This window comes from Neodiprion lecontei, chromosome 2 (assembly GCF_021901455.1).
Source record: "Neodiprion lecontei isolate iyNeoLeco1 chromosome 2, iyNeoLeco1.1, whole genome shotgun sequence".
In the NCBI taxonomy this organism is placed as follows: domain Eukaryota; kingdom Metazoa; phylum Arthropoda; class Insecta; order Hymenoptera; family Diprionidae; genus Neodiprion; species Neodiprion lecontei.
In genome coordinates this window covers 4,748,113-4,770,940 of record NC_060261.1, presented here as the reverse complement: position 1 = coordinate 4,770,940, position 22,828 = coordinate 4,748,113, and the positions used below count along the sequence as shown (strand labels likewise).

General features: G+C 41.5%; 1 protein-coding gene across 1 annotated transcript in view; it reads left to right on the top strand.

Annotated features, from left to right (window-relative positions):
• Nucleotides 1-6,195: 6,195 nt before the first annotated feature.
• The window catches only part of LOC107227976 (E3 SUMO-protein ligase EGR2), a gene marked incomplete at its 5' end in the record, with an annotated part of 46,193 nt that continues 29,560 nt past the window's right edge, over nt 6,196-22,828 (top strand). The window contains one exon of the mRNA XM_046731082.1: nt 6,196-6,300. Within this exon, the coding sequence (XP_046587038.1) occupies nt 6,196-6,300 (105 nt within the window). The remainder of the gene's footprint in view (nt 6,301-22,828) is intronic.

Here is a 22,828-nt window from a genome sequence, read left to right as displayed (position 1 = left end):
CTAAATCACTTTTTCTTTTATCAACGCCTCGTACGCTTACCATTTCATTTTGTCAGGCCAACTTACCGCACCGTCAAAGACGAGGTCTAAAAACACGAAGCGGGTCCCTCGTGCCCGGATTTTTTCAATTCGTTCTTTCCCGTCCCAGCTTTTTTTTTTTTTTTATTTTTATTTTCGTTGGTTTCTTTTTGTTTCCAACTTTTCCCAATCCTCCTGCGTTCGTTTCGTTTTATGTGTATTGAATTAACATCGAAATCTCGCCTACCCTTTTCATCTCAATTTATATTCATCCCGTGCAGGAGCTCTGATTAGACCCGGCGCGTATACAAATATATATATATACATATATATATTATATACATATTCCCTGTAAAACTCAGTTACTTTTATACCACTTTTTCAATCCCGTGATAATCCTTTTACTTTTGTTATTTCATTAGGCTGGCTCGGTTCCTTTATACATGTATTATATATTATACGCCAGGGCAAAATCGTTGTAACGGCTTGAGGAAGTTTTAACGGGCGTTACATTGCTAGTCAAAATTCGATCGCGTTGCGTGTCTGACTAGCGTATTAGATTTTTCGGAGTTTGGCAACGTCGCGTCATTTTATTGCGAAGGCTTTGTACATTCATTCTGTGTACTTCCAAAATCTGTCATGCATAAGATTCCATTTTTTTTTTTTAAATTCTTAACCGAAAAGTAACTCTAATACTGAAATTTCACGTTTTAGGCATGTGATGCGCTGTTGCCACGTCGCAATGTTTTGTGGACTGCATAGCTGGATAGAACTTCGGAAATGTGTACATTTTTTTAAAAATAATTTCTTTCCAATATCACGGGAGTGGTGAATAATTCTGAAATATCTTTATCGATTATTATTAGACTTGTTTCTACTGCGACAAAAAAATTTTAACGAAATTTCAATGTCAACAAATTTAATTGATAGCTTCAATTCTCGTTCATTCCTAACGAGCGAAGACTTGTTGGCTCATATCTCACAAACAATCCCGTGAATCTATGCAAGATTTTAATCCGGTGATTAAATCACGTAAATCTATTGAATTGAAAAATTATATAGAATATTGAATTTTAATTAAACCATCTCCCTTAATGAAAATCCTGATGGAGTCGTCTAATGGCGCCGTAAGCGTATAATCTACACTGAGAAAAATTTTTCATTTATTACAGTAACTAGAAAACTTGAGTAAAACAGGTGTCGTTGAAAATACTGTTTGAATATTGTTGGAATTACGAAAAACATTTTGCGCTATCGTCGATCCTTTTTTGGTTATTGGAACGCGAAATCAGTTTCTTCGGTTTACTCTGCTTTTTTAGTTAAACAAGGCTTTAACGTCAATTTATCGTTGCACGAGCGTTAAATTTTTGCAACAGTTGCAAGAAAATATATCAACAGTGATCGTAAAACTATATTTTTCGACTGTGGTAAAAAATGAAAATAGTTAAGGATTGAGCGGTAACCGGAACTAAAAATTTCTCCAAGTTTATCCCTACGTTTCGCGATACGCGTAACGTATGCACGGTAACTTTTTGCCAAGGCTCAAACCGCGCGCTGCTTCTTTCTACCCCCGGCTATTCAATTATCAGACGTATTTTTCAACCAACATTAATCACCGCAGGGTCATCGACGTTCACGTCGCCTAAACGCTTGATTAATATTTTTTCCATCCTCCTCAAGGCACGACGCCTGTCCATTTTTATACGCAGTTGTTACCTACAAGGTAGAGAGGTACGTGCAGCAGTTGTATTACATTTACCGTCGAGGAACCGTCGATCAGCTCCTTCGCCCGGGGGGGTATAATGTCCCACCTCGACCATTTTTCAATCAAAAATAAAATAGGAAATAATAATAACGCGAGTACAAGTACCTACGGTATTTATATTCATCTATACGAAGCGACAAGCGGTAGTCGATACGTATTTCTTTCTTCTTTCGTCTTTCTTCTTTCCTTATACACGTCATTATCGTCCGCAGCCGCGGCTTCGCCTCTGTGTGTGAGTGTGGGGGGGGGGGGGGGGGGGGGGGGTAAATTTAAATTGTTTCGAAATACATATTCTTATCCAATATTTTGGACAGTGATAAATTAATGACTCATAGTTGTGTTCTTTTTTTTTAAACAGCTCACACATTTTGTTTTTCCTCTCTCTTTCATACGCCGTCAAAAGATGCAATGTACAAAAAAAAAAATCACTTCGAAGATTTGTTTCTTCTATTTTTTATTTATTTATTTATTTTTTTCTGCTTACAATCAGCTTAATACGTGCTTCGGATACACGTTCGATTGATTCCGCACGAAGCGAGTGAAACATGACCTTTCAGTTTAAGGATCTGTCGAGCCTTAAGCCTTTTTTTCCCTAACTCCGAGAGGGAGAATTATTCCCTGGCAAAATGTAGTTGGATCGATAAACGAATAAGTTGAGAACGGTGAATTATGTCGGAGAATTATATACGCTGCGCAGAATTATTTATATTATTTCCTTCCCCGGGCGCATTCTCTCTCCTTTCACGGAATCGATTTGTTGTTAGAGGAGGTGAACTGTGTTAATTGATGACGACAAGGGGGAGATTCGGCGATGCTGAAAACAATGCGTCGAACTTTGCATAATGCTATGATTCGTCTGAACGAAGACTCGGAATGGACGATTTGAGAAGGTTATTTAATTGGCTGAAAATCGTTACGTTTTACTGATTCTATCACGAGACTTGAACTTTTCATCGAGTCTTTTTTGAAGTTCAGAAACGAAAAAAACTTAGATCACAAAAAAACAATTCTTAGAAATCGATGCTTCGTTTCAAAATTGTGAAAATTCTAGTAGATTCGTTTTCTTCGGAAAGATCGGTTTCTACAAATTCACGGAAACAATTTTCATCCGTTTTTGTCACGTTTGCACAGTTAAATATACAATTTCACAACGATTGCACCGACTATTGCGAAAAGAAGGTTTTTGGTTCAGTGGAAAATTAGTAATTGCAAAGTAAAATCGAACGATTCTACTATATCAAATAAAATAATTATAAATCGTCTTTGAAACGAAGCATCGTTATCGAAGCTTTTACCCATAATTCCAGCACCAATCGTTACGTATTTTCATATTTTTCTAGATATCTTCGTACCTACACCGAATCGTCATTTAGGAAAAGCAGCCGAAAACCAACGCTCACAAGACATATATATCCCAGATTTTCATGTCCGAGTATAATAATATTGTGGAATATCAGAGGATCGCTAATTCACCTTCCAGCCGCAGATCCTGGGAATCGAAGTAACGAATTGCGTCGCAGCTGCAGTCAAGACCTACAGTAGGTACCCACAGACGGATATTATTCCTGCCCCATTGCGTGTCGGAGAAAAAGGGAACAACGGAGAAATAAAGAGGGAGAGGGAGAGGAGCCCCAACCCCCTTAGATCGCGATCTTGCGAGGGGGTTCGAAGATCCGACCACCCCTGCATCCACCCCTCGAAATTACGCCGCAGTTGTCGCTGACCCTCCCCCCCCCCCCCCCCATCTTTTCTCCTGCGCAGTTCCCACGCGGACTCTCGGTGAAATCTTCGGGGGTCCTTCGGAGGGGTTCGCTTCTAACTGGGGGGACCCAACCTGCCCTTCTCGCTCGTCGTTTGTACCCAAAAATTTGCCCCCGGACTCACGCGTGGAATAATTGAACACCTTTTTCATTCGGAAGACTCAGAGGTGCGCATGAGCGCGATTCTGATTGGTCAGGATATCAAGGGTGGTTGACAATGAGTGAAGGCGAAGGGTCTGGGGAGGGGGAATTTTTATACCTGTGGTGGACACGTCGTTATATTTGTTTATTGCAACGTTCCCGAAATTTTACTTTCAATTTCTCAACCAGAAATCTTCGCGGCGCGATTTCTCAATGATTTTCGATTTTACATCATTTTTACTGAACATTCCCGAGCGTACTGTGTATAAGTGTTTTTGTTTGAAAAAAATAAAAGACAATAAAACAAATACTTGTACGATATCGAGTTGAAATTATATAGTAATGTATTCTTAAATTCTTAAATAACTATATATTACCACTGATTATTACACGCGAGGTTTATTTATTTTATCTTACGCCATGTTTCGTACTTACAACTAATTTCGTTTCGTCACAACGAACAGTTGAAAGTTAATTTTCTCTCATCGTTACAACATATCATTCAACTGTTGATAAACTACAGCGTTAATCTGTAGTGAAATAAGAATTTACTGACTCAAATTCACTTAGTTTTCCGGGACTTTTTACCGATAAGAACATTGAATGAAAGTAAAAGAAAAAAGTGTTTCTTCACGATTAAGACAAAAATCTGTGCAACAAAGAGATTATAAAAATTTCTAACGATTTTCGGCACAAACAATGAAAACATCGATCTGGATACTCGATCCAACAATACGATAAAATCCTTGCAAGAATGTAAAATATATCGAAACAAAATCCCGAACACCTGACAAATTAATCAAAATTCCCGACTCTGGAACAAAATGTCATACGCGAATTAAATATTGATCAAAAATATAACAAAGTGCGAAGGATCCGCGCGTCCCGGAGGACTTATACCTATAACGTAGGTTACATCCTACCAGAGTGTAGGATTCAAGGGGAAGATCGATCCCCACCTCGATCCTGTCGCGTGTCTCGTTCCCCACTCCCGATGATCCACTACTCGGAGGGATCGAGGAATCCCCCCGGCAAGGGAACACGAATGCAGGTAGGTAGGTAGGTAGGTAGGTAGGTAGGTATGTAATATAATACTATAGCATACGTGGAGGTGCAGCAAAGAGACGCGTACGCGCGGATGCACTCTCGGCTTTTCTCCTCTCCCTCCCACAGAAAGAGAGAGAGAGAGAGAGAGAGAGAGGGGGGGGGAGGGGGAGATTCACAGAGACGGAAAATGAAGACGAAGCTTCTCTCTCTCTCTCTCTCTCTCTCTCTCTCTCGGTACGCGCACACAAGGCTCCAGCAGGCCTCGCGGTCACCTGTTGCAAAGTTTAACGCGTTAGCGGCGAGGAGAGGAGAAGAGAGGAGAGGAGAGGAGAGGAGAGGAGCGGAGAGGAGAGGTGGGGGGAGAGGAGCGGCGGTGGCGCCGGGGGGGGAGGGGGGGGGGGGGGGGGTATACCCGAGGGCAATCGAGGACGGGGTGCATTTCAGACGCCGACGCCACCGACGCCGGACGTCCTCCAGTTGTACCCCGCGTCTCTCGACCCGCACATCGTCGTCGTCGAACTCGGGCGCCGCCGCATTTCGCTCGCATCGCGCTATATATTCGCCCGCCCACGAGTCTCTGCACGTTTCGCGCCTTTTTTTTTTTTTTTTTTTTCTTCTTCATTTTCTCATACTTCAAATCCCGGTAGAGAAGCTTTACGAACGACGCACGTCGTACGAGTATTCACCGCGTGCCTGACGGTTGATTGGAATTCGTACGAAAAGTTTGAATTATCATCACATTTCCGTGCATCGTTTGTTTCTTTATTTGGTTTTGTTTTTTTTTTTTTGTTTTTTATTTGATTTTTTTTCGAATCGATCGCGTCTTTTTTTTTCCTTTCTACGTTTGCTTTTTTTTTTAACATCGTTTGTGGTCGGACGTTTTACTCCGAGTTAATTAGATCGTTGTGGTGGTGATTTTTAGAAAAGAGAAGAAAAATGTTTCTTCACCCCCTTCAACTACCACTGCACGTATGAATTTTTATCCTGATACGTTGAATGACGCAAGTGTTGAAACGACGGTTAATGTTTTTATATGTGAAACGAGATCACGTATAACATTTTGCGAGACTCTTAACCACGTTGAACGGTCGCATTACTTACGTGTTGGATGATTGAAACGATGCGTCGTTGAATCGATCCATCGATCAATGTGAACGCATATGTAAATGACGGACAAATGTGGGATGCAGTGATACGTCAATTAAAATAAACAAGATATGATAATGGTTACGATTGAATTTTGAAAATTATCGACAAATGTCCGGTTGGATGCTGCGAACAATTATTACGTAACATGCGGATTATCACGTATCCGTTTCCGTTTCAAACTAATCTAGTGAAAGATAAAAAAGAAAATAACAACAAACGAACAAACAAGGAAACAACAAAATATGATAACGACGATCCAGTTTTGTGCCGCGATGAGCAACGGATAAATCAGTGATGCTCACAGTGTGATGTCGATTTATCCAATCGAATTCATCATCGTCGTCACCTCAGTGCCACGCGTCGTCCGTCATCATTGAATCGCAGTCGATAAGCCAATTCACGCTGCCGTCTGTACCAGAGGTGAGTTACACACGTCATTACGCAAGGATAAATTGCACGCTGCAGTTATCTGAGTTTCCACGCTGATTGTCAGAGAAATTTTTATTTCCGGTTACCGCTCCGTCCTTAACTGTTTTCAGTTTTTACCACAATCGAAAAATATAGTTCTAGGTAGAAAATGAAAATTAGTTTTCTAGTATCCGTTGCTGTTCTTTATCATTACGATCGCTGTTGCTATATTTTCTTGCGACTGTTGCGAAAATTTAACGCTCGTGCAACGATAAATTGACGTTAAAGCCTTGTTTGACTAAAAAAGTAGAGCAAACCTCAGAAACTGATTCAGCGTTGCAATAACCAAAAAAGGATCGACGATACCGCAAAATGCTTAGGCGTAGCTCGTTTTTCGTAATACCAACAATATTCAAACAGTTTTTTCTTACGATACCTGTTTTACTCAATTTTTCTAGTTACCGTAACAAATGAAATCCTTCTCAGCGTATACTCTGAATTAATAATTTTGTCACACACTTCATCATCGAACCGTTGAATAAATTGTTCTCACGCATCTCTGCGAAGGGTTGCAAAAATTAGAGAAAAACCGTATAACACGGGAGAAACAGCTTGAAAAACTTTCACACATCGACCTCCGATCGAATCGAGTGTAATTATTACCGTACCCACCGTAAGACTCATTTGCGAAAGAAAATCTACAATAAATGTCCAGGCATTGTACACGGGTTATATATAGATAATAGACCCTGCATTCTATGCATTGCACGCTGCGAGTGTGAACTTTCACGAAATTAAAGGGAAACTCGGATTGCGGAAGTTGAAGAGTGTGAGAGAGAGAGAGAGAGAGAGAGAGAGAGAGAGAGAGAGAGAGAGGACAAATTACCCGATTACACCTACCTACGTACCATTAAATTTCGCGGGGGTGGAAATTCCGCAGCGTCGATTCCGCCGTCTAGCTAATTGCTCGTTAGTTCATATGTTTCCGATTACCGTATCCTCCCATCTATTTGTATGCACATACCCGATGGCTAGAATTATATATATATATATATATACATATGCTCGTTTGGATGATATGGGATAATTAACCATTCCGATGTTTGAAAACTTGCCCACTTCACATTTTACGGGACACCGTGATAACGCGTGAAAATATTATACATCTTCCGCAGCTTGAACGCTTTTATTTATTTAATTATTTACTTATTTATTTATATATTTATTCCTAATTGTGCTTGTATATACAGAGATTGCACTCGTCCTTGTTACTTATTATTAACTCGAACGTTATTATAATTATCTTTCGTATAAGGTACGTGCATACACGGTACGTGATTATAGGTATACACGGTGAATATTATCGCCGACGCGATTCTCCGTAGAAAATCTGAATAATTGTCCATTTTCTTTCAAAGATAAAGCTCCGCTTCGAGAGGGGGGAGTGCAATTAACGCTGCAATTTTAATTGCGCCGAATCGATGTTTCACAAATATCTTATCGAAATTCATTCTTAACTTAAATTGTCTTTTATTCAAATTCGTGATATTACGATAAATTGTGAAGAAAAAAAGATGCTGTCCAAGATTCAGCTCTTAATATTAAATTCAGAAGTGCCTCACCTCGATTTTTTATTTCCCATCTAGAAACAACGTATTGGAAAAAAAAAAAAAATTTATTTTCACCTCACAAACCGTACAACCCGCCATCGCATCGGTGTACCGGATAAGAGTAGAACGTATTTATGCAGAGAATTAAACGATCTACGAAAAAAGGTCTCCCATCATTTTTCGACAAGTGAACTCTTTCAAAAGTTACTTAAAATCCTTGAAAAATTTGATATATTCCTGCAACTCGTGTTCCCTGTTTTCTCGATAATCGATCGCAGTTTAACACGGTATATATTCACAATATGCGACGGAATAGCCGGCTTTATTGTGAGTGAAATAACGGTACGGTAATAACGCAGTTCCGAGAGAGAAAGAGAAGGAAAGAATGAAAGAAGGAAAGAAGGAAAGAAAGAAAGAAAGAGAGAAGCTAGCCACTCACGCACGTGCCTCTCATTGTACGTACGCTACGTTCGTGTACGTACGTATTTACACATACGGTGAATCGCCGGGACAAAGTTCTCGACAAATATAGCAGCGAGCATGCTCGGCACACACGGTGCTCCATGGTATGCATACCACCTCATACCTCTCGCACGCACACCTACGTACTTACGTCTACGATATTATAGGCCATCCGAACCTACGTGTACCTACGTATGCTTGCATATTATAGACCAGCGTGCAGGTATATAACGGCCTTGAGCAATCATCCAATGGTGTGTACCTATGCATGTGACTTATGTGTACTTACGTACCCAAATAGGTGAAGGAGAATATCTGTTATACATATATATATATATATATATATAATGTTATATGTTGTGCAAACAAGAGAGAAATTACCGCGTTTTCGCCGGTTCGATTAACCACCCGTGTGACATTCCGTGAAAGCCAAACTTTTGTAATTTCGTACAATATTTTTGCTAGGTGAAGCGAATCGTCCAATCCCTCATAGAATATACTAAATTAGATCCACTGATCGGCAGGTATACGATATCGCTAATTTTTTTTATTTTCACATTTATATACTCAGAATTGTAAATATTGACTTGAACTCGAACGTTGTTGGAATAAGTGTTCGAGTTAAGATGAAATAAAGAAACAAAAATTTCCCCACTCTTGTTCGAAACGATTCTGTACGGTGTAACGGTAATATTTTCATACGCAACGTGCTTGCAGAAATATCACGTATACTCGATGTCGCGTAATCGGTGATGAAAAAAAAAAAAAAAAAAAAAACACTAAAAATAAAAAAACAAAAAAAAAAAAAAAACAAGAAATCGATTCGTTGAGTATATCTTTGAACCGATCGACGCGATCGTATTTTTTGCCTGGGTATATTTTCATCCCCCGCATCGAAGCCGGGATTTAATAAAATTGCTCTCGGAATCGAGAATCGAGGCCTGAGCGACGTTCCAGCTGCAGGGTAAAAACGGTCGTCCGGATGTCTGCCGGCTTGCGAGCCTTGCGAGTAAGGAGCGTCAAGGGTGGGGGGGTGGGGGTGAAATCGCTCGGTTGATCGTCTTGAACGGCGTCGGCGTCTTCGTCGGTCTCTGGACGACGAAGGGTGCGGAGGGTGGTGTCGGGGGTTGTGAATGGGGCACGTGCCGCCGCCGAGGTGCAATTCGAGCACGTGCTGAGGAGGGACGGAGGGGACATTAGGCATTCATAGCTGGGTGCATTTTTTGTCTCGCCTCGGCTCGACGGACTCTTTAAGGGTTCTCGTATGATCGGGGAGGGCTGCGCTCTGCTCGATGTGTGAGAACAGGGACTGGCTCTCGTACGATCAGCCAGACAGACATCCTGAGAAGAGGAAGAAGACGAAGACGAAGGAGGAGGAGGAGGAGGCCTTTGGGACTCACCGACACGCCGCCTTGGGGCAGCTGCTTTTGTTGTACCTCCGGGTCCGTTCGGATCGGATTTGCAATTCATTCGGCGCGGAGCGAGTCAGTTTGATGCATCGTAACCCAGATCTGTATAGTAATTCCCGAGTCGTCATCCGTCGAGTGCCTCTCTGCGTTTACAGTGTCGAGATCGTATCCGGATCGGAGGAAAAAGGAAGGCACGAATAACCTTATTCACCTGATAACAAGGGACCTAAGGGGTTAGCGTACACTGTTGGAAAAATTTATCACCCAACGTAACGCACCGGCAGGTCTAATTTTTGTTCGAGTTACTTGTTACGTTTCTCTTGGTAAATATCGTACGAATTTTCGTTATTTTGACGATTAAATATTATCTTCGTACTTGTTAATTTTATTTCAATCGGTGAATACGCCAGAAAACTGTTACATCGATCTAAAAATTTTAGCGAACCTGTCTGGCATATTCTTTTCTTTCTAGCCGTGTACGTGCAGTGAAAGTATGGAAAAACGGGAAAACTCCGAGTGATTTCTTATGCGGAAGGGAAAATACAGGAAACAGTTGGAGAATTTTGAAAATAAGACTGGGATTTAATTTGGATCCGTCGAAGAAATAAACTCGTTTTCATACAAATTGATACCGATCTTGACAAGAAAAAGAAATTGCACTTGAAGTCTTATTTTCATTGCGCAACTTGTGCATACATTCTATGTACATATTACTTAACACCAAATGATAACAGTGTACCAAATACTGAAGTGAGATCAAGAAGCTGCAGGAATCTAAACAACTCTCAACGTTTACTCGAACTCGATGTATATAATTATATAATTTTTTTTCAAGGGTTGATAATTCCTGACAAATCACTTTACTCATTATCTTTAATTAGTAATTTTTTTCTTCTTTCGCGCATTTAATTTCAAAACAAAGAATCGTTCGCTGTTAGTAACAGTTTATTTACTTTTTTTCTTCATTTTTAAAAATTGCAGCGAAACTTAAAGTCACACGACACATTTTATTCACACAACAGACGAAATTTCGACAAAACGAAGCCGGTTTTCTCCTCCGCAGCATCGTTTCTAAACTTCTGTTTTATGGTAGATACGTGCTACGTGATGTCACGACTCAGATCTTCGGGTGAAGAGGAGCTCAAAAGTTGGTACGGAATGTTTTTTTTTTTTTCTCTCTCTCTCTCTCTTCTTTTTCCTCGTTCATTCCAACCTGACCTAACTGTACACAACTAGCCTGCACGAGCAGCGCTATCGGCTCGTATACATACCGCATAACGTGTGTAAACCGTGGCAAGTTCGCGGGAGCGTGTAAAGTGTCTGGTAAGCGTTGTACTAGACTCGTGTTCGCGCGATTAATTCTTTCTTATCTATTACCGGTAGCTGCCGTGCAGTTTCTCGCCTGCAGCATCGCAAGCGTATAACAGACCAACGGTAAGCAGTTAGCGATTTGTCAGCAGCAAGCTTGGCTCATGCGGTTGCAGATTATTACACTGTACACGAGGTGCCGATTACTCGGGGAAACTTAGCGGTACGTGATACGAATTATTCCCCGGGATCTCTGAGCTTTTAAAAACGAGAAGTTGACGCGGGGTTGAAATTCCGAAATTGGAAAGCCTATGAAACATCAAAGTTTCGAATGATCTGAAATCCGGCGCTCAAAATTCCGAAAGGACTTAAATCCGACAAGTCAACGTTCCGAAAGTGCGAAGACTTAAAAATTCAAACAGTTTTTTTTTAACGATACCTGTTTTACTGAATTTTTCCTAGTTACTGTAACAAATGAAATTTTTCTCAGTGTGAATTTCCGGCTCGGCAAGATTTCACCACTTTGATCTTCCTTCGTTTTTTGGATTTTCCACGTTTCCACGTTTCTTCAAGTTTCTCCACCAAAATAATTCGGAATATGCCGCTTTCGGAGCTTCAACCCCGCCCGGTAGTGAATTACGTTACACTGGGCAGCTTACACGCCTACGACACAACCATCGGGAAAGTTACGGCGTATTATGAATCCGTGAAGATCAATGCGGGTGTTTCGCGGGACCGTTTAGCCCTCGAACCTGCCCCATAATGGCTCCGGACAGGCGTAAATCTCGGAATAGCCACGCCGCGAAGCGCTGTTACAATATCGGAGAAGCTCCGCGCTTTGTTCGCTCGGGGTTCGAGGCTGGTGAGAGTCCCGTGTAATGCCCGCAGTGGGCCCAGAAAATAGGAGAGCCAAGGAGCCGAGAACATCCTTCGGACAAATATACCCGCGATGTGGGTATAATATAATGCGGCCGAAACACGCGCGGCTTTATTCGCCTCCGCGTGCCCTCCTTCTTCCATATATTCGGGGACCGCATGCACACGGGGCAACACTTTGACCGTTTTGACCGCTCGACCGCATCGCCTTGAGGCGTGCGCCAGAGGGCTGGCGTCTCGTGGTCAACGCGTGCCTCTCGCCTATTTCATCTTCTTCTCCTCTCCTTCGCTCTGTTTCCTTTTTATCTTTTATCCTCTTCTCTCCTCCCAATTCGACTGCCGCCACCCTCCAGCCCGCTGCGCTGCCATCAGCTGTTGCGTGACCGAGCCTTCGAGAATAATGACATATCATTGTTGGTGCCCTTGCTGTTATAGGTGGTATACGTCGGCGCTCAAACTGGCTGTAATTTAGCCCCTCTCCATACTGCACGCGCGGCAACCCTGCGCTACAGCGTTTTCATCGCAAAACTCCCGACGACTGCGAATGACAGGTTTGAAAATCCTCTCGTTATCGGCGGGGAAATCAAATTCTACGTCGGCGGCATTCCGAAGTAACCGGATCTCGCAGACCGAATTCACGGTTTCCGAACTTCAGTCGGAGACTAACCAGCACTTGAACTACTCTTGCCATCGTCGTCTTTCGGGTGAAAAAAATTGCGCTCGGTTATCGGTCCTCAAAACGATGTTACAGTCGAAACAAAACTCGAAGCGAGCAACCGGCGGCCATATTGGAATCAGGCTTTTGCGCGCGATCTTATCTCATCGCCACCTAAGCCATGTTCTCGGCTTCGAAAAAGATCGGAAATTTATCGATACCCGAATTTGAATCTCGAGTAATTCGATCTTGAAACAAAATTCCACAAGACCACTCCCGGTCCTATAACGACGCGTCGTGCCGAGACCTCGAGTGCCCGAGGGATCTCCTCTTCACCTGTTGCGAGTTGTCGAGCCGCGGGGGGCCGCGTGTACGCGCCACCATTCGAAATTCCTACCACACCAGCCGCGGCAGCGATTCGACGTTGCCTCGTTTCGTCCGGTTCGTTGTTACTTTCGAGCACCTAAAGGTCACCGCGTTGTTGGTGCTTATTCGGTATACGCGACAGTCCCGCCTACGTCGACGACCCGAGAACTGTTCCCGACCGAAGAAAGACGTCGAGAATCAAAAAATATGTCGAAATCTCATCAACGATTTCAGGTCTGATAAAATCGCGTCCGAGTTTTGCCGATCGAATAAATTTCTTCCTTCGCGTTATCGTGCACCTCCTACAGTTGAATAAAATTTCGATCTCAATTTGCCGAAGAAGAGAAATAGAAAAAAAAAACAAAAAAACACAAAACCACCGTCGACCGATCATTCCTCCGTGCTACGTAACAACCTCAAGACAGAAATTTGACCCACGCCATAAATCATCGTTAAAAATTGGCAAGCTTGAATAACCGTACCCCATAAACCTCCACGCTACAGCCGTATTAATATTCGCACGACTGTAATACACCTTTTACGGGGGGACGGATGATTCAATCCTAAGGCGTGGGCGGAGCCCAGAGACACCTTCGTCTTCACCGGTTTTATAAAGGCAGAGCGGTTCGTTGCGAAAAAGCTTGGACCGTTAGTTATTAGTTCCCCGACTGGATTCGCGAACGTGTATTAGATTCTAATTTTGCAAGTAAGAGAGAGGGAGGCGTCTCGTTAGTTCCATGCCAGTCCCGCCTATCGTCAAGTTTTCCGAGCTCTATGAGCGAAGCTGTGTGTGTGTGTGTGTGTGCGAGTCGATATTAATGACGACTTGAGCGGCGATCCACGCTTAGATGAATAATTAATAACGATACGTAAGGTGATGATAAAAAGTGGGATCGCGACTCCCCCGCTAACGTAAATGTAAATTTCGCTAACGCGTTCAGCTTGTAGCGATTGGTTCTGCAAACCTCGAGAGGCTAGGACGGGTTCGCGTGTCAGCCATTAGCCTTCCGTCTCGAGGCGAAGCGGAGGCTTCTGTGTGGTTATACCTTGTATAATGCCTGCGAAGTTGGGCATGCTGTTCTCATTATCATTGTTATGATTATCATCTGCATATGTCGAACAACAGGTAATATCGCGATGTACATACGCTGCGGCGAATAGTAATCGCTTCGTGATCGTTCGACGTTTTTTTTTTTTTTTTTATTCATTCACACACACATACCCGCGCGCATCTCTCTTTTATTCATTTTTTTTATAAGATGCGTGATTGGATGCGCAATTGCGTATCGTCAGTATCATCGCGCGTGTCTTAGGTCTTACGACAATGTTTTTTTCAGGCTCTGACGCAAATTTTTTAACTGGCACCTTAAAAACAAAGGCAAAAAATTAACCACCCTACGTGCATGTATACTTGCTGTGATCCACACACGGACCCATTGTACGGTTGTTAAAATAACGACAAAATATATATATATATATATGCAGCGCGTTACATCTATTTTTCCCCTCCCTATGCAGGCCTGCAGCTAGTTCTTCATGCCTACACGTTTTGTGTCTAGGCACACAATTTACACACAGACACGTGTATATTTATTAATGTTTTTGTCGAGGAAGGAATATCGTAGAACGTATAACGCGCTACTCGTGTACACCTATCGGGCGTCTATGTACACCTTGTACGTACGCAAGCGAGCATTCCGTGCATCATGCTGCAGGAAATATCTTATCTTGATTGATTGTGTACACGGACAAATATCACCTATCCAAAAAAATACAAAAAGAAAAATCGACGTCGAAAGGAAAAAATAAATCACTCTCATATTTCATCGTTTAACAATTTTTCAACGATCGTATTGTACGGCGGTTGAAAAATTGTAATAATCAAACGGTTGAATCTACAATGAACAATGAAAATTATTTAACACATTAAAATTAACAACATATCCGTATAATTTGAACGGCAAACTCGAATGAATTATTATCGTTATATTTAAATACAATTGATGCGCGTAAAAAATTGATCCCGATATTTTTTCCCGTCAAAATTACCACGTTTCTGAATCTTTCGTTTTAATTCGAAGTACGTGTCTCGTGACGCGTAGGTATCCGTACACATGTATGTCCTTACGCCTTAACGGCATGCGCCGAGTGTTGAATCACTACTACAATTGTGTGCGAGAGGAAAAAACTTGGGAAATAAAAGTGAAAAAATATGATAATAAGGTCTGCGGGTATGTGTGACGGGCACGTGTGGAAGTTGTAAGCACCGCAGTAACGGTCGCGGGAAGTACGTTAGGGGACACGGAGTGGAGGATTCATACGTGTGTGTGTGTGTGTGTGTGTGTCGGGTGCAGAGGTGGGACATGTAAGGTACCTCAGGCATTATGACTCGACGGGATCTTTATGTGAGATCTACCCCCGAGGCTTTCGAGAACCCCGTGAACGGCGGTGAGGAGGGATAAAGAGAGAGGGAGAGAGAAAGAAAGAATACGTAAGTCGGGAGTTGTCGTTGCAGTTTTCCGCTCTCCGTCACGCCGCACTGAGAAAAATTTCATTTGTTACAGTAACTAGAAAAATTTGGTAAAAAATGAAAATAGTTAAGGACCGAGCGGTAACCGGAACTAAAAATTTCTCTCGGTGCGTCCCCTTAAAACCAACTTTGTTTCTCCGTCTTTCCCAACCACCAGGGATACTCCGGTTTAATTGTTGCGCATCCTGCGGGTTTCTCCTCTTTCTCCGTTAACCTTATTTTATCTTTTTATTATCGTTTCTCTTCGCACTACCTGCGGGTTTGAGGAAAAAGAGAGAGAGAGTGAGAGAGAGAGAGCAAGAGAGAGGGAGGGCAAAAGAGGTGGCGAAAGCATCGTAAATCTTTTGGATGTTGAAACTCCGAATCCGTATTGTCCGCTCTCAGCTTGAGGAAATCCTAATCTGTTTGTCACTTTGGGGAAAGAAAACCTTCGGCTGTGTGTATACGTAACACCTTTTTCTTCATACTTCGGGACTCGTTTCTTATACATTTCTATTTCTATACGTGTGTGTGTGTGACATCCTAATTGTGTCCGAAACTGTCCTATCTATACTAATTATCCAAAAACGTTCCCTGCTTCCTGAAGTCGTACGAAAACTAGCCAGTCATCTCCGATAAACCCTTTTTTACCATTCTCTATAAACGATCCTTTCTCTGTTCCGTTCTTTCAAGATTATATACCTGAATGAAGAAGAATCTCAACCAAAGAAACGATGCTAATGAAGCGATTTAAAGTCGGGCAGCTGCCACGTTTTTGTCTCATGTCATCCGGATTATTGTAATTATTGTAATTATTGTTGTTATTATTATTATTATTATACTACTTTGTAAAGGATACGAGATAAGAATTGGGCATAAAATAGTATATCTAATCGTATATCATTTACACGGACGGAATGAAAATTCGGTTTTGAATCGACTAAAGGTGTGTAAGATTTTTTTGATTCTCGCGTAAATTTTAAACGATGCGAAACTCTCGACCGAATTGGATTTAATTGTTAGAAATACGGAGTTAAATGTAACAACGAAAATATTACATAGAAGTCAACGCGGTATTTCGCGTGTTTGATTTTAAGACGACTTGGTGTCAAGAATCGGAACGATTTACACCGACGACGTTTAATTTTTGCCCTAATCGGTGCGGGTTAACGGTGTGAAATTGAACTCGGATAAAAATCGTGAATAAGATTTAAGGCAATTTGAAATCTGGGTGAACCCCGTGAATCCCCGTGAATCCAGCCAATCGATCATCCGTCATCCAAGGAAAAGAAAGCCGGATAACTTTCTTCAATCCCGTAACATCACTCTGCTGGATCGGAGATGTGGTCTCGGATCAGGGGTGGAGGGGTGCATTGTGAGGTGCGCGCGTGCCCGAAGATGCTGAAGGTTTATTCGAGGTCCACCTGGATACCGGAAATCCCCCCCCCCCCCCCCCGCCCCCAAAAACCGTCTCGTACAATACACGTAAGAAAACGCGGGATATCCTCGTCTCTTGTGCCACCTCCACGCATGGCTCGACTAAGCGTGCGATACGGAGATGATCCAGCTGTTTGATTTGATCGAACCACGTGCCGCGCTACTCGAGAGCTAGATCCAGCATCTGTGTTTACACAGGCTACTAATGCGGATTATCAGCTGCCTTGCACAATGCGTTTACGTATCACAGGATCGTATGATGTATGGTGAATGATCGCGGATCGATCTTTCGATCCGAAATTACGCTTTAATAGCCGCTGAGCTCATGGAAAGAAAAATATTGTTGATTTTGTACACTGAGAGAAAGTTTTTGTTTCGGTTACCGCTCGGTCCTTAACTATTTTCATTTTTTACCAGAATCGAAAAATATTGTTTTAGGTAGAGAATGAAAATTAGTTTTCTAGTATCCGTTACTATTCTTTCTCGTTGCTATATTTTCTTGCTACTGTTGCGAAAATTTAACGCTCGTGCAACGATAAATTGACGTTAAAGCCTTGTTTGACTAAAAAAGTAGAGCAAAGCGAAGAAACTGATTCAGCGTTGCAATAACCAAAAAAAGGTCGACGATAGCGCAAAATGGTTAGGCGTACCTCGTTTTTCGTAATCCCAACGATATTCGAACAGTTTTTTTAACGATACTCGTTTTACTCAATTTTTCTAGTTACTGTAACAAATGATATTTTTCTGAGTATATCTCTTGTGATGAATATACATAGACATCATTTTTTTTTAGGAGTATAATCTACAACAATTGTGGCAAGATTTACTAATCCGGTAATTATCAGAGTTACAACATCATTAGGTAGATCTATCAGAATTGATCTAGATTTAACTAAAAAAAAAGTGCTGTCCGTGTATTAATTTTTTTCCCTGAGATTTTTGCAATTTGGAATTTATTTTTTAAACCGGTGGAAGAATATTTCAAACAATCAAAGAAGAGGAGAATTGTCCAGGATTGGACGAGGTAATTATTCTTGATTCATAGCGCTGAAAATTCATCTTTGGCAAATCAAAATTAGACCCAATTGAATAGGTAAATTTTTCCAACGGTTATACAACTATATACTGGCTATAAAACATATATTTTGTTCAGAGAATGAATTTCGAAATCTGTTCAATTCTAGTATCACACTTTTTTTCTTGGAATTAGTAGTGAAACATTTTCTGTACGTAAGCTTAATAATTCGAGTATTCAAATAATAATTGACCCTAAAATTGACTTACGATACCCTCATTTTGATCATCAAAAGTGAAACACTTTTCCCGACCGAATAGCTAAATTTTTGGATATTTGAAGCACAGCTGTTATGTGACGGGTTAAATAATTCATGGTGATTCCTCGAAGGAGCGAAAAGTGCCCGACATATATTATAGTAGGTATAGGTATACCACGAACGTGGTTAGTTTCAGCGTTTTTTTTTTTCATCCACCACAAGTTTCGAACCTTACTTTAAAAAATTCTCCATGTGCGTGATGAGTTGCTGATCTTTTTCGACGGTATAAATAACAATATACATATACGTATAATATAACGACCAAAATTATTAGTTACAAAATTGAAGACTCTGTAATTTTCTTTTTCCCTCGTGAATTATAGGTGTAACACATGTATCTTAAAGCCGTATAATATTTTTAGCGGGTTGTATATTTAATACAGTCACTGCTGCGTCAAAATTCTCCTCATCTATCCGTAAATTTCGTTTCTCTTTTTTGTTACAGATTATCTTTTTCCGAATTCTTTCAATTTTATTCGATATTTTTTTTTTTTCTCTTGTTTTTTGTACAGTATTGTAAAAGTTGCAAAAAAGGCTCTTCTCAAATTTTCCACCGTATCAATATACCATAAAAAAAAAATAACCATGGTTACAACGACGTGATAAAGTCTTGATCACCGAAACTTTGGAGAATTTTTTTTACATATTATCTTGAGAAATTCGTCAATTTTGAGCTTTTTTCACCGTCGATTCCAATATCGTCTATTACGGTGACCCTAACGCATTTGCATGGGTGTGCGTACGCTGTTGGCGAGCAATATGCAAGCGTGCGGTACATCATACAATAACAGGTGTAAAAATGCATCTAGCAAGATATTATAAAGGACGGGCGCGATGCCGAGGCAGTAAAATTGTAACCTTTACGAGAGCCTAAATGTACCCACGTGTGCCCACCTGTACAATGGCGTACATACGGAATCGGCTACCGCTGGATCTTTTCGACCGCATCCAGGAGTCCGGCATTAGGGTTTTACCAGTTTCGTAAAAAGGTAAACAGAGGATGAAGGAGGTGAAAAAAATGAAAAGGGACTGACTGACTGCTGCTGCTGCTGCTGCTGCTGCTGCTACGAACACCCACTTCTCACTTAGCGACTACTCGTCAACCATCCGTAGAATAAGAAAGGGCTTCTGAGGGCCGAGGAGCCAGTCCGTGCACACCACGTGTCGAAAGCGTGCGCCGTCCGCCACGTGCACTCTTGCGTGTTCACTGAAAATTCCTCTTTCCTACATTCCATTTTCATCTCTTATTTTTCCTCGGACATTCTCGATGGTTCCCGAAATACGTGCGGCATATCGATGTGCGCGGGGTTGAGATTCCGAATTTTAAAAGTTCCGCAGGCGCCAGATCGCGGATCTTTTCGTCGCGAAACTTTGAGCGAAGGAAGAAAATTTTTACGAAACACCAATGTTTCGAACGGTTAGAAAACCGACGCTCAAAGTTCCGAAAGTGATAAATCCGTGAATTTCCGGCTTGGTGAAATTTCACCACTTTGATATTTCTTCGTTTTGGATTTTCGATGTTTTTCGGAAATTTTAATTTCCGGAATTTCACTACGTCGAAACTTTATTTTTCGGAAATTTGCGCCATCTTAACTTGAATTTTCGGAACTCTGAGCCCTCGGCTTTACGACCACTCGAAACTTCGTCGTTTCTTCAAAGTTTCATTTCTGTACTTCAAATTTCGTCACAAAATAATGCGGAATCGGGAATTTTTAAAACTGGTAACTCCAACCCCGCCCCATACCGACGTCAAAAAAAAAAAAGCACCGTCATCTGTCAGGATGCGGCTAATTGCGGTTCCATCGGTCTTTTTATTTATACAATGTCGGGCAATCAGCGGTTTTACCCACCTGCATATATAATAACGATAATAAGCCGCGTCTCTTGCCGCGAAGCGAACTCGTGAATTTATTTATAAGTGCACTTATAACGAGCCATTTCACGGAGACTCCGTCCCACCGCGCAATTTTTTTCATTCGCAATGTAATGATATTCGCCGCGAAGTATGCAACGTACATACAGTGTGTTTAAAAGCAACCGTAACTGTCACATGTTCGACGATTACAGACCTTCGGTGCATAGGATGTGATGCGATTGCATCCCTGCACCGCCACGCAGTCACGCGAAATAATTTGTAGACCTTCTACACCGAGGTTCCCTCGTTATATATTTATATATATACGTATATAGGTATATTCTATTGAATATTCTGAAAGAGAGAACAAATAATAAGAAGAGAAAAATTATCCTCGCAGGTGTAACAAAGTTGCGATGCAACGCGAGCTCCAGTTGCAATAATTCCGACACGAACGGCCGCCTCGGTATTTATCGACAAATTATTGGTTGTTTTCAAAAAATGACGGGCAAGAAGCGAGAAGACGAGAAAAAAAGAAAAAAAAACAAGAGAGAAAAAGAAACCATGTGACGCGGATTCGAAAATTATACACAGTCGGTCCCACACGCGACTTGCAGATTATATTCTTCCTCCGAAAGAAGAAATATAGTTATAGGTATATATATATATACATATATATATATAATGAAAATAAATCGATAAAACTGACCAATTTTTTAATTCGCCTCACCTCGTTCGGATAATTGTGTTATTACACGCATTTGTGCGTATAAATTATACGAAAAGCAAACCGATGCGAGGTTTTCGCACCTGCCGAGATTAACCGACCGTTGTATTACGTGTCCGGATATAAATCAACATTCTTACAGCTTTTTGCGACACGCGTGGTGCCCGATTTAATAATTAGCATACCTAATTACGATGTATGGGCGAATTCACGAACGTCTCTGCGTATTTCTTTTTTTTTTGTTCAATTTAAATTAATCAAATAAATGAAATAAATTTTTTGCATTTTTTTTTCCAAGTACGGGAACTGAATTGTTTAGGATACGAAGTAAATCATTGATACCGATAAATTTTCAATCCCATTCCTGAGATCATCGTTAATTATACTTATAGGTTTTAGATCATGCTGCAAAGGCGGAATGTTAGAAATCGATGACAAAAGGCTCTCAACTTTTTAAAAATTTTTATTCAAATTCAATTTTACTTGTTTTTCATTTCGAAAAACTCGTATTCATATAATTTCATTGTTGAGGGATTTTATACATCGACCTCAATTCAATTCAAATTTAACTCACGTAATAATAATAGTTTGTACCAGAAAGATAAAGCGTTGCGGTAGGAAAATTAATTTTCTTTACACGTGTATATCGCTGAACGTATCGAATGATATTTTTCACGGAAAAAACTTTCACGTCAATACTCGATTGAAAATTACTTACACCAACAAATTTCTCAACTTTACCTACTTATTGAAACAAACCGCACTTATAACGTATACAAAGTTCATGCAAGACAGATTTTCCAACACTTAAAATTGACAATAATTCACCTCGTTCATCTCGTCATAAACTTTGTCACAGTTGACGATTTTCGTGAAACATATTTCGTAACCTGAGAGGATGAAAACAGCCTCCACATTTACGAATACAAGTTTATATAATATAAAATAGATTTCCCAGGCAGGGGTAAAAAACTGGAATCACCGATCGATATAGAAGGACCAGAATATCGAATTTTCATTGACGCGAAAATCTCATTCGTAAGATATAAAAATGCATCAAGTCCAAGCACAGAAAATTCAAAATATTGAAAGACAAATTATAGAAAGGTCAAAACATAGAACGACAAAATCGACAATCTGTATACGCAATCTATATTATCAAGAGAAATTCCGACGATTCTAGAGTTTGGCGTTCTACGTTGTGACCTTTAAAGTCTTCTACCGCCCAGTGCCTTCTAAAATATCGAAATTAAATAAATCCAATCCGCTTTGTTAAAAAAATTCGACATCACCCCCTCCCTCCCCAGATTGACAACAATTTCGTTCACCCCGTGACTTCAATTCCGCGCCAATCGTCGATTCACCGCATCATATATCACCGTTCAAAACGGCGTAGAAACAGACCCTAAAATTGGTCGATCGACCGACTGCCTCATTCACGATCAGAGAGCGAGAGAGAGAGAGAGAAAAAAGAGACGCGCGCGTTCGCCGTGAGGCGAGACAGCCAGACTCCTCCTGGCCGTTCTGCGTGAGGAGTGAGTACTGTAGAATCGGCGGTGCGGTGGGGGTAAGGGGGCGGAGCCAACTAACCCGACGGTGCGTTAGTGTGACCGAGTCGCGCGAGCGTCGGCGTCGGGGGTGGGGGGGAGTCGCCGCCGGTAGGCCCCCCGTACCACCTCCCCCCCCCCATACACACCTCCAACGCCGGCCAACCTCCCCCCTCCTCGCTCCTCGTAGGACGGCTGGCTAGTCGAGTGTGTCCCGTAGCAGGACCGGCAGTGCGTGAAAGAGGGTTCCGAGACTCGAGACGATACTCGGTCGTCACAGTCAGCGCGGAACCGCGCTGCCGCTAAGAACGCGTCGAGGCACCGCGTGCGGTCTGTTTATCTTTAAAACGAGTAACAATATACATATATATATATATGTATATGCGTATATATACACACACACACACACACGATCACGTTGCGTGTGTTTTTGTCTCTCTTTCTC